Source organism: Scomber scombrus, chromosome 17 (genome assembly GCF_963691925.1).
Source record: "Scomber scombrus chromosome 17, fScoSco1.1, whole genome shotgun sequence".
NCBI classification, from domain to species: domain Eukaryota; kingdom Metazoa; phylum Chordata; class Actinopteri; order Scombriformes; family Scombridae; genus Scomber; species Scomber scombrus.
Window position 1 is genome coordinate 17,630,456 of NC_084986.1, and position 13,279 is coordinate 17,643,734.

Genomic DNA, 13,279 nt, shown 5'->3' on the forward strand with positions numbered 1-13,279 from the left:
AGTTAAAGAGATGCACTGTATTTAACTTCTAGCAGTCATAGTAACACTTTCATATTCTGACAGCCTCCATCTGTTTACAACCCAATTCCTGACATTCCAGCCGACCACAGCCCAACTGACCAACTGCCATGAGGGCCACTAGCTCTCATAGATTTGTCGTCAGTTCCACCCAATGAAACGATTCACACACAAGCAGCCAGCAGTTACTACTACGCTGTGTGAGAATACGTGCACATTAATAAGAAACATAAAAGATGTGATTACACTTTCTCATTTATCTGTGCCCCTGGTAACTGTAAACGTGAGCATTATTTGCAGAAATGCAGAGCAAGAGATTTAATGACAAGATTAACTGGGTAATGCTGAGAACACTCCTCTGTGAGGCAATGAATGAAGGCCCTATTTCCATGGAAGACAGACAGGTTTGTGTATGTGTGTGTGCGTGTGCAACTACAGGAGTCTATCTGGCCTTAAGCCGGTGCCAAACTGGCTCACAACCTCGTGTCGGTGGAGAGATCCGTTAAGATATGATTACCAACTCCCAAGGCCCCACAGTCAGGCCAGCTGAAATGAAACCACACATGCAGCGTATCTGACGGAAGCCATTTAAATTTCCTCCAACATTTTCATAGAAAGGCCAGCTTTAAGTAAATACGTACGGTGAACAGGCAAGCAAAGACTCATACCAACTTGGTGGGAGTTGACACCAATCTTTATCATCAAAGCTCACCACACCGGTGACCCTGCAGCTCTGGTGTTGTGGCAACACTGTGATCCAATGTCTTATAGGACAGCGACACTCTCTCCAGTAGCACCTTCTCAGCCTAAACCTATCTCACATCAAAGCATCAGAGATCACTGACTTGTGTTCAAAAATATGATACGTAAAACTGAGAAAAACCTCAAAGAATCCCAGTGCATACCCACTCTCTCACCTTTCAAATCAGTACCTTGGAGGTCTTTCTGCTATGGTGACACCTCTTTTGAGAACACTCTGGTAGCTGGCATTGCTTGTTAGATTGGTCTGGGGTGAGAAGATCACATGCTTGACTACAGCAACCACTACTGCATCAATACCAAGCAAAGAAACTGAATCTACATGATGTTCCTGCTCTGGATCTGCTTGTATCAAAGTTCTGAACTTTTGGCCACATGTAGTCAAACAATGAAGAAGCTGGAAACATAACATGTGACATATTATATTACTTATCACCATATAGAATTGCAATGGCAGATGTGTCAGCAGATCATCTAGATCTAGATTTGGAGATGTGTGTCGGCCGATCTGATGAATATTAAAGGAATACGCTCATTTTCTTTCTGACTGACAGTTACAAGAGGACCGTATTAAGTCTGGTGATTGACCCAAAAGCGATTAGCCTATAGCTTCCCATAAAGATGGTGCCAAGCTAAGCACACACACACACACACACACACACACACACACACACACACACACACACACACACACACACACACACACACACACACACACACACACACACACACACACACACACACACACACACACACACACACACACACACACACACACACACACACACACACACACAAACAGAAATAAATACACAAAATAATTGTTTTATTTACATTATAAATTCATGTGTATAGTTTTAACCATAATTACAAGCAACCAAGTTGCAAAAATGGTTCATGGCAGCATCCTGATTTAATTCAATTGGAGTTAGAAATTTCAGGATTTTCTGATAATACCTCCCAGTTGGTGAACAAAACTACAGAATTGTCAACAAATTAATGTTACAAAACCCAACTCCACACTTGAAATATAGAGGTCTCATTCTCACTCTTTCCTAATGTACACGTACGTTTTTAAAATCCATCTCTTAAAAACCAACAAGGGATAGTCTGAAGTGCTGAATCACAGCTTTCTCTAGTTTTAATTTTGCTCCACTGCAGTGCCAAGAAAAGCAGGAAGGAATTGGAGCGTCCAAAACTGAAGTGACATGAAACTGTATTTTCCTCAGACAAGTTTGGAACTGATTCACTGTGTGTGTGTGTGTGTGTGTGTGTGTGTGTGTGTGTGTGTGTGTGTGTGTGTGTGTGTGTGTGTGTGTGTGTGTGTCCATCCAAATGTCTGCACTGCCAAGCCTGACCCAGTTTTTACCAATTACAGATCAGAGAATGAAAAGTAATCTAGTGGTCGAAAACAACACAAACACACACGCGCACACACACACCGTTGGCTTTTTGATAAGCAACACACTGCTTTAAAGTTACCATACGTGCGACACAAAGGGCAGCCATACATTGCACATTATGATATTAATAGATAACTAACCATTTTCTTTGCTCTTTGACAAATCTATGATATAGCCTTTCTTATCACAGTGGGTGATGTATGTTAAATATGACGTGTGTGTATGTTTCACACAAAATACATTAGGTTTATCACTCCAAAGATAAGAGTTAATAGCTTAATTGTCCTCACACCAACTTGTGAGGTTAGATACGGACAGAATGTGCACATGTGGAACCTGCAGACGCACACAAACATACAAGGAGAGTTAAATACAGTGAAACCATGTGTTTCCGTTTGGGGTGAAACACAAACATCAAGGGATAGATTGCTTCATCTTGTGTTTGCATGGCCCCTCCTTCTCACCTTCTAGCTTCATGTTTGGGGCACACCCTGGCCGTTTCCTGGGTGAACTGGCTCTTGTACACACACACACACAACCCCCCCCCCCCCCCCCCCCAAACACACACACACACACACACAGGCAGAGAGCGAAGATGGCCAGGCTTTAGTTACCTCCTGTCCAGATTATGTTCAACCTGATCCTTGTAAATGATCTCTAATTATGGTCCTAGGCATGCAGGTTGGAACTGTTTCAGCTCTGTGTGTGTGTGCTTGCGCATGTGTGTGTGACCTATGTATGTGCATACAAGGATTAGGATAGTGTGTGAGATCTGTGTTTCCTGCCAGACGAGAGAATGAGTGAATCAGCGAGTGTCTGCGGAACCTGGCTTCAATCTCTGGCTTTCATTTAACTTGAAAAAGACAAAAAGCTGGGGTGCTTTACTATTCAGCCAAGTTCAATATGTTGAACATCAAGTCTATCCGGAAGGCAAACAGCAAGATCTAGAAATAACCAGACTGAAGACAAAACAGCCAATACTCACAAAGAGAGCAAAACACTGACAAAACAATTGCTTTGTTTTAGTACAGTCCAGTGTAGTGGTTATTATTAATTAACACAATTATTCAGCATTTTTTAGATTATCCATATGACAAAATCTGGGTAGAAACTGGATTTTTAAAGTACCATTTACTACATCACAAATCAAATACACTTTGAAGGAATCTGGTACGTAATCAGCAGCTTATCCGGATTAGATCCACATTTTTCTCTTCACTTTCCATGACTAGAAGCATTTTCAGACAGCACAAGGATATAAATTTAGTTTGAATCCGCTCCTTTTTTAAAAAAGGTACCTTGTGGAGTATGTCCAGTATGAAGCAATATTTAGTTTCCATTGTTCTCAAGGGACTTGATACACAATCCTCTGGATGGTTTTGCACTGTTAAACTGGTTTGTGGTAGTTGGTCACAGTAATGTTCCAAGCAATGTGCCAACACAAGGTAGGAAGAAGACTATTAGAAAGCAAACTTGGACATTTTAAGTTAGAAAATTACGTATAAAATACATTTTTAAAAAACTGCAACAATTTTTTATATATTGAGATTGTAATGACTTCCTCTCTCATTTACAGAAGCAGGAGGTACATGAAAAGCCCAATTTAATTCCCCTATAGCTATTAATGCTAATGAGGGTGCTAATTTAGTCAAAGAATTAATAAATACTAATGTCAATCTGGAATGAATGGGCCTACCAAGTACTACAGTGTGTTCACAGAAGTTACAGTAGATTCAATATAGTCAGTTTCCCTCATTAATAAATAATTAATGATACAATTTAATATATAAAAAATCTATATGTGGTGTGTGTTGTATTCCACTACAGGGACATTAAAATGCTTCCAGCCAAGGGCAAAAAAATTCAACCAAGTTTACTGTACGTTTTGTCAAGAGCACAACATGTACATGACAACTACAACTGGTCGACACCTTTGCTGCATAAGATGCAGTCAGTCCAACATGTCAATTAACAGTCCAGGTTTAATGACTCATGCTACACTTAAGTTGTCCACTTCACTCGCACACTTTATGGTCACCTGAAGTGCTCTTTACCCTGGAGTGGTCAGCAAACAGCTGCGAACACCCTCATCTCTTTACAGCCCTGATGATCCTTGCAAGTAGCTCGAACAGTACAAACAGCTCTGTGAGTGCTTCATAATGGGCATTTGAACATCCTACATAGACATTTAAACCATAAACAGGTTCAAAATAGGTTCAGAGGATGACGTCATATGCAGATGTTTGTTGCGACCTGTCAAGTTGTAGTTTGCATCCATGTATGGTCAGACTCATGATATAGTGAAGACTTTAAAGGAATTTAATGTAAGATATTAAGTCTATTTTCCTTTGTATGTGTTGGCATGTTTGACCAATAAAGCTGATTCTGATAGAACACAAAGTTATAGCCGTGACCGTAGACGATGCTTCACACACATCTTCAACCTGGCAGCACATAAGATCTATACAATCATCACAGTTTCAAGGTGCACACCCATGATCAGTGTCACCAATTAAGCATCCAACCAAATATGAAACATTTTCACAATCTCATCTTCTGTTCCTGAGTTAGTGTTGAATTATGGACAGAGAAATGTTTTGGCAAAACATTGATGTCACAGTTAAGTTTTGCATAAATGTTATCATTTCATCATTTTATCCAATTACTCATTTGTGTGAAACTTTGTCATGACCAGTGTATGAATTCTTGAGTTATACCCAAAAACTACTTATGAGGCCACAGTGACCTTGGCCTTTGACTACCAAATTCTACTCAGTTCATCTTTGAATCCAAGTGGACATTTATGCCAGATGTCATGAAGGTGTACCTGAGGTATCATGTTCATGTAAATGGGACGGAAGTGAGGATACAGTGCCCTTGACTTTTAACCACCAAAATCTAATTAGTTCATCCTTGAGTCCAAGTGGACATTTACGTCAAAGTTGGAGAAATACCCTCAAGGCGTTCATGAGATATCGTGTTCATGAGAACAGGACTGACGGACGGACGACCCAAAAACACAATGCCTCCGGCCATGGCTGTTGCCAATGTTTATTTTAAGTTGTATGGTATCCAAATCATTGGGTTTAAGCAGGAGTAATAAACTGACAATGTGTAGTATGCTGGTTCCAGCAACAAATCCCACATGCGACCAGGGAGTATCCCTCAGCAATAAATCTTTGGAAAATATCCGCTTGGTTTGGCGAACTCCCACTGCTAAAGGCTCACATTAGATTTGGCTGAACATGTAAGACATTTTTGAACACAGTAAGGACTGTGTTGTGTAAGAAAGTGAATAGTCTAGTACATTGTGGAGAGGAGGAATTATTACAGTGACCAGTAGTCTGAAGTTGAATTTTCTTGTGCAAAAAGGAGCCCAAAATGAAGGGTCTGAAGGTACCCTGTTGTGGCACATATGAAGCAATGGCAATAAAGCTTTCTTCTTCCTATCCCTTTTTGTGACAAACAAAACTAGCCACTTACAACAGTAGATGCTGCATAACCCGTAAGTACAGTAGTCACTACATCATCTAGCTTCCAGCACCACCAATTTGAATTTTCAATGTGCAAGGGAAAGAGAGGAAGAAATACAGACCAACATCTCCTTAAATCTTTGTTCATTTCATTCTTCCACTCCTTCCTTGCTTACACTTGTTCACTAACACCTATTCAAATCCTGTCAATTACATCAAATTCTGCCACTGTCTTGATTCCTGCCATATTCTTCCTCCCTTCCTGCCATTGTTTTTCCTAATATGCAACAATGAAACTTAGAATATGTTTGGCACGTCATAAAGCAACTCTGCCAACTTTGTAGCATGCATGTGATCTCCACAGGACATTCCTATGGGCTCAGACCATGCCTCTACAAGCATATACTTTACTATGTAAAAATACACATGGACCAGCCTGTGTGTTACTGCAGACCACCAGGGCTCATATTTGCATTTGGAGCACATGTGTCCATAACACTCCCCATTCCCACTCAAATTACTTCAGTCTCATCTGAATGCAGCTTTCTCCCTGTACAATTTAGCAAAGAGGACACCATGATTAGGGGTTTTTATACCTTTTAAAAGTTACCTGGAAACCAGATTTCTTGTCCAACTGAACTTTGGCAACACTGGAAAAGGCAAATCAAGAAATGGCACCAGGAAATGAATTGTTTAAATGTACTGATGGATCAACTGTGCGCAAAGCAAATAAGCATTACTTGTATCTCCAAAAAGAGAGAAATCTTGCAAGCATTCACAGGTGCTTTGTATTATCTGTCTTCAGTTGGCCACTAAACGATTGGTCTGAGACTCAGACCAACAATATCACCAGCACAGCTGTGTAGAATACTAGCAGCTGAAAGGACCAAAGCTTGAGGGGAAAAAATGAAGCTTTTTGTTTCAGAGGAGCAAGTTAAACTAGACAGAACCTGACCACACACTCCGCACAGCTCTTGCATCCTTTAATCAGCCTTGTTTGTCAGTGTGTGTTCTTGTTTATTCTGCAACAGGCCGACCAGATGGCAAACCAAGTTTAAAACCAATGCGACTTATTGTTAACATGACTTCCTTACACAGAGCACTGAAAAAAGGCTGCGACTATTTACATCATCGATTAATCTATCAATTATTTTCTCAATTAATTTGTCTAGAAAATGTCAGACAATAGTGAAAAAGACCAGTTATAATTCCTTCAGCCCATGATAATGTCTTGAAATGTCTTGTTTTGTCTGTTCAATCTAAATACATTCCGTTTACTATCATAAACTAACATTGTTTAAGAACAAGTTTGAAGTGAAAGCTCTGGCAGCATGTTGGTAATATTTGGGGCTGCAAATTGAAAAGATAACGTAATGGGGAAAATATGGTGAGAAGAGGACACGTGACAGTGAGAAATGAGGAGGAGAGGATCCAAAAGAATGAAAGTAGGAAGAAAAGATGAGAAGAAAGGCCAAAGGTCAAACACCTCCCACTCCCCTGATTTTTTCTTGTTTCCATTTCCCACTCGCATTTTGAATCCTGCCTTTTGTAGTCTTTTAACCCTTAAAAATGTTCTCAATCCCAAATCAATCTACTATATTCTTGCAGCATCTTTTTGTCTCAGTTTTCATCTTTTAAAGTAACAAAGAATAATTTCATAGAGTTGTCTTTTGTTCCCTGCTGACTGACATCTAAGTCCTTGCTGCCTGTTTAGTTACGGCCTCACATCCTTTGCCATGTCCACTTAGGGTCAGTCTCTGTTTCTGATAGAGATGCAGGCTTGATCTCAACTGACGCTAAGGACCTTAAAGTGTCACTCAGGATTTCACACTGCGGCCGAAACGACTGCGGCGGAGCAGGGGCAGAAGAAGAGAGAGGGCAGAGGTGTGGAGAGATGGAGAGGGGAAAAGGATGGGATTGGAGTCAGGGGGCGTGTTTTTCCCTGAGAAACTCATCACGGCGCCAACAAAGAGCTGCGCTGACTGGGCCATACATTAAGATGCAGATGTTTAGTCAGATGGATAGAGAAAGACAAGAAGATGCTGATGTAACAGACAAAGTGTTGATGAAAGAAAAGCTGCACGTGCTCCAACAGTCTCAAGACAGTATTTCAAACATCTCAACACACGTCACGACTAGTAAAATTAAAGATGATGTGTAACTTTATTGAGTCCTGCGGCTTTCACTGCCTCACAAAACATGGCAAAAGTAAACACGCTCACAGCTGGGAGGCTAATTAGCAACAAATGGCTTTTTTCTTGCGATAAAGCAAAACCACTGAAATGATTTAAAGATGTAGACATGCACGGAGGCACATATTTTATTTACACAGATTAACACCCTTTTATCGTTGTTTTTATGTGATGGGAGTTAAAGCCTCTGTATTCTTGCGTTGAGTTTTTCTGTTTGTTATTGACACTGTGGACATTAGCGAGGTATGTGCAGCTCAGTTTAAGAGCTGACAGCTCCGGTGTTTAGCCTCTGTGGGAAAATGTCCGCCCGCAAACTTACACCCACTATTTTCAGACACACACACGCACACATGCAACGCACCCTTGGGACACCCATGCGACCCTTGCTGCACACACCCTTGCCCTCCCTCTGAGTGTGACACACTAGCCTCATTCTCCGACCTGATTGGATTTCAGCTTAGAGAGGAACCTCTGCTGCTGACTCTCTGCACCCACCTTCAGTTTGCTGCAAAGTTAATCATTCTACAGATCCTGACTATACCACACACACACACACACACACACACACACACACACACACACACACACACACACACACACACACACACACACACACACACACACACACACACACACACACACACACACACACACACACACACACACACACACACACACACACACACACACACACACACACACACCCACCAGTGGACACCGTTGCACGAGATTGAGATTGGAAAACTATTGATTTGTTTTGTATATTAGATGGATGACTGTCATCCATCTAATATGGCCCTGTCCCCACCCAGCCAGCCTCTGTGGGGCTGCAGTTCCATGCACGTGAGTGCCCAGCCCAGGATGGGGGACAGATGTCCTCTCCCAGAGGACTGAGCTAGCAGGGTGGGGAGGAGGAGGACGGAGGGGTCCCATTGTCTCCGGCACCTCTAAACCAAAGAGTTTGCTCTAAACAGTTATTATCACCCCCCCTCCTCTCTTCTCCTTTGCTCTCCTCTATCACCATTTGTAGCCACCCCCCAACTGCTACCCTCAAGGCTCTAATTTGGGTCACAGGCTGCAGAATGGCATCTCAACAATCAGTCAAACCAACACCCAACAAGAGGAAGCTGGCATGTGTTCACAGATATTGAGGAGTTCAAAAAAATAAAAATAAAATGCAGAATGAGTTTCTCTGTTCCTTTGTATTTGTGAGAGACCATTACACACAAAAAAGAATGTCAAACAAAGAAAAGTGTTGTTTTGTACCACATATATCTAAAATTCCTGGCCAGATAACGCAAAAACAGAAACTCGCCTGAAGTTTTGTAGTTGTAAAGTAAAATTTACAACCCAAGTAAACATGAAAGAACAGCCGTGTACACTATCATCTCAGCATCATTAGGAATTTAACCCGAAATGTCTGCGAGAAAGCAAACACGCTCCATTTAATGCCAGGGGTGAGAAAACAACCATAGGACGCTGTTCATACAACAGCTCTGCCGGGAGACGACACTTTACACAGCGCTGTCAGCTGAGGGGAAAAATATCACACACACACACCACACAAAAGAGCCAAGAACGAGACAAAACAGCCAAACCATCAGAGACTTTAAAAGACCTCAGATTAATTACAAGTTGTCTGATGTTTGACCATTTACCACAAGAAAGGAAGAGCTTTTTTAACTTTTTGTGATACAAGACAATGCATCTGATAGGGGCAGGGTTGAATAGCCACCTTATTTTGCAAGAAAACTCTTTAAAAACAGGGTGTTATTCTTCATGAATATGGGTTAGATGCCTTTGATGAGGTTTGTAGGCCTAAAACACCTTTGACAACATTATCTGATCCCACCACATCCCAGAATCACCTCCATTCAGAAACCTGTTTCTGTGTATATAATTTTCAACATGCTGGGAAACATCACTAAATAAATGTTTTTAAAAAAAGAGAAGTTAAACAGATCCTGCTTACCCGTAGGCATTGTTACTTGGATGTCCTTCGCCAGAAATGAAAGAAAATTAGGCTGCTTTAAATGGTGAGGTGAAAACAGGATTTCCCCAGCGGGTCACATATCCAGAGTATTCCAAAAAGTATTCCCATCAAAGCCTGAAAGATCCCCTTTAGACTTTCCACATTCTTCCAGTCATTGTGAATCCCTTCTCCTGGGAGCAAACGTGCAGTCCACTCCTTCAAAATATAAACACACTGTTTTCTCCTGAACACACACATACACACACACAACACACTCCTGGTTGGTGTGTCCTCTCCTGTTCTCTCTCTCTCTCTCACTTTAGTTTCTTTCTCCTCTGTCTGCTTCTCTTTCTGAATGCCTCTCTCTCTGTGGCAACACATCCACTGCGTGCATGTGTGTGTCTAAAAGTGTGTGTTTGCATGTGTGTGTGTGTGTGTGTGTGTGAGAGTGAGTGTCAGAGTGAATGGCCTCTGCTCTCTGCTGCTCCCTCCCTGCTGGGTATTCCCCTCCCCCTGACTCCTCCTCCCTCTCTCCTGCAGCAAATTACAAGGAGTAGGGAGTTCCACATTAAGTACCTTCTCTCCCCCTTTTCTCTCCTTCTTTCCCTTCTTTCCCCCCCCATATTTTATTCCTTCTTCTTCTCTTTACGCAAAATCAAATCTTGAAGCTCTATCCATAGTTCTTGTAGTGCAGGCGACACCTTTTGTGTGTGTGCGTCCGCTGCACGCTCAGCAGGCAGCTGAACTGCTGCTGTTACAGCGCACAGCTCCAGAGATCACACACGCACACACACACTTTACAAGGAGGAGGAGGATGGGGGGGGGGGGGGGGGGTGTTACGGCTGATCAATAGGCCGGGAGCCAGCTCAAACAAAAGCTTCTCGTCCAGTGCAAGACACTGCACTGCTCATTGTGTCCCAGATCAGAGAGAGACTGTGTAGAATGAGCACAAAACACACAAAACTGTGAGAAGTGGGAGAATGTGGGAGATGGGTGCAGTTTTCAACCAGACTTGTGATGAACATTAACACCAGAGAACATGGCCACAGACAAACTACCCTCTGAGGCAGTGCACTGGTTATTGATACTGGGCGATTATAATGCCTGACTTTTGCTATCAACACTAAAATGAAAGTTTTGCCATACTTTACTTTGAGGAACAGCCTACAACAACTACAGCTAGTCCAGTTTTTTCATTTAACAAAGCACACAAAACTGTGCATCAGTGTTTAAAGTGTTTGAGACAAAAGCAGGGCTAGCCCTGTACAAGCCCTATATACACAAATGCCTGTCTGTCACAGAGTCACTCACTGAGCTACACTAGTGGCTAGCAGAAGGCCGCCAAAGCTTGGTAGAGCCAAATATCCCAAAATGCATTTTGCACCAACCAGCAGCGATGGAGGAGATATTGAGCCAGGCGGTCAGCTCAGCTGCTAGCAGCCCGACTCCTGAAGGCAAATTCATGCTTTCGTGTTCCAGGTCCACGGACAGCTGCAGACTAGCACGCTGACTGTGGACGCAGTTCCTGTCATACTTTTATCGGAGACCTGCGGACACAGATGCACATGTGCCTGCATGTAAACAGGGCTGCAGCATGAAAACTTTGAAGAGTTATAAAATCCAGTCTGTAAGTATTACAAATACAAACAAAGTTTTTTTCTGATCAGGTCTTTAAATGCAATAATCTGTTATTCTAACCTGACTTGCTGGATCGTATTTTATTGTCTCACCAGCACTTTAAACAACACGCTCACACCCACACAGTCCCTAGTATTGTTTTACACAGGGTTTTCAGTCTGAATGCAGCTGAGGTGTTCATGTATGCTACAGAACAACAACAAAAAGTTGAAAAAGGAAAAGTGACATCTTTTTGAGAATAGGAATACAGTACACACATACATACAATAGATGAGACGGGTATTCTTGTTTGCTTTTCTAACAAATGCACAGTTGGAGCATACAGTCCGCATGGTCACAAATGCGTAGGTGTGTGCAGAGGGGTCCACACCAACCCTTGTAGCCTACGCTGCTGTTTCAATTGGAGAATGATAATATTGTGTCCTCCCATCTTTGGAAGTTTTGTACTCCCAACTAGCAAGTATGCCAGTCCGAAATTGACATACTGATTGAGAAATTGACAAAAGGCCCTATGTCAAATTGGCATTAACCAAAAGCCTGGCACACTTCTTGGAGGCTTTTGCCCATGTGTCACCACTTCCTGTATCTGTCATGGCATAAACGGTCCAGTCATATACTAGGTTTTGACCTAGTAGGTTTGACCTGTAAGGCTATCCTACACATTTGAAGCGCGGGGTATTTAGAAGTAGGGGAGGGTCTAATTACATTTGCTACTAAGTCGCACTATAGACATTGTAGGATCCAGTGGAGCTTGACTCATACTTCTGTAGGGAGTTCAAGTTAGGATGTCTCACTTGTTTCAACAGAGTATCAAACACTAAAATTCACAAAAAATGACTGAAGCAAAGTCTGAATAAATAGACACAACTCCTCACATTTGTCTCGTCGCACTTTATGGGGGTCCCAACACCCAAATTGGAAATCATAGCGTATAATTTTAGAAAGCAGTTAGTTCAGGACATGCCATGTGCCTCATTGGGAGGACACACGTGAGACAATAAGCCCTCAGTCTAACGCACTAAAGCAAATGTGTCGACTATTTGTCGTCCCTCCTGAAAGACAAGGACTGGTCCCAGCAGCATGGGGTCCCGCTAACACCACCCCCTTCTCCTCGCCAAAACAATAATAGAGACCCCCTGGACCATCCTCTTTCTCACACACACACACATACACACGCAAAGACCAGATCCCAAGAAGCACGACCCCTCTTTCTAATGGTCTGAGGGTCCGTTGACCCACGAAGCCCCTAAACCTCCACTCCGATTCCAAACACTGTCTACCTACCCCCTCCCACTACCACCTCAAACCCCCCCCCCCCCCCCCCCACACACACACACACACACACACACACACACACACACACACACACACACACACACACACTTCTGTCCATAATGAGCACCTCTAGCTTGGCAAACACACAGAGAGATGGTCTAAACTCCTCGGTTCAGCCGAGCACGACCTGTTGATGACAGAAACCTACAGCAGCTCTCTGGCTTATCTGATGCACCCTGTGTGCTCCAGCAACCACCGCTCCACTCCCTACAAGATATCGACCAGAGAGACAATATTGTTCTTCATTTACTGGCTATGATAATCACTATGTGAGCTGCAATACATGCCAACATTGTGTTTAAAAGAGAGGATGAAAGAGGCGACGGTAAGGCTGAGGATAATGATAAAATCAAAGATTAGCGCCATGTTTTGGTTTCAGATTTGATCCAACAAAAGAAAACTTTATTTTTTTAGCAGACTGTCTGAAATGTTTTTGCCTCAAATAAAAGATTACAATAGTTGTGGTTCATGGTGCAACTTATTTTCATT

At 42.4% G+C, this 13,279-nt stretch overlaps 1 protein-coding gene across 1 annotated transcript in view; it reads right to left on the minus strand.

Moving 5' to 3' along the window:
- The window catches only part of LOC133997877 (pleckstrin homology domain-containing family G member 1), a 33,803-nt gene extending 23,924 nt beyond the window's left edge, over positions 1–9,879 (minus strand). The window contains exon 1 of the mRNA XM_062437597.1: positions 9,818–9,879. Coding sequence (XP_062293581.1) covers positions 9,818–9,827 — 10 coding nt within the window. The 5' untranslated portion in view covers positions 9,828–9,879. The remainder of the gene's footprint in view (positions 1–9,817) is intronic.
- Positions 9,880–13,279: the final 3,400 nt, after the last annotated feature.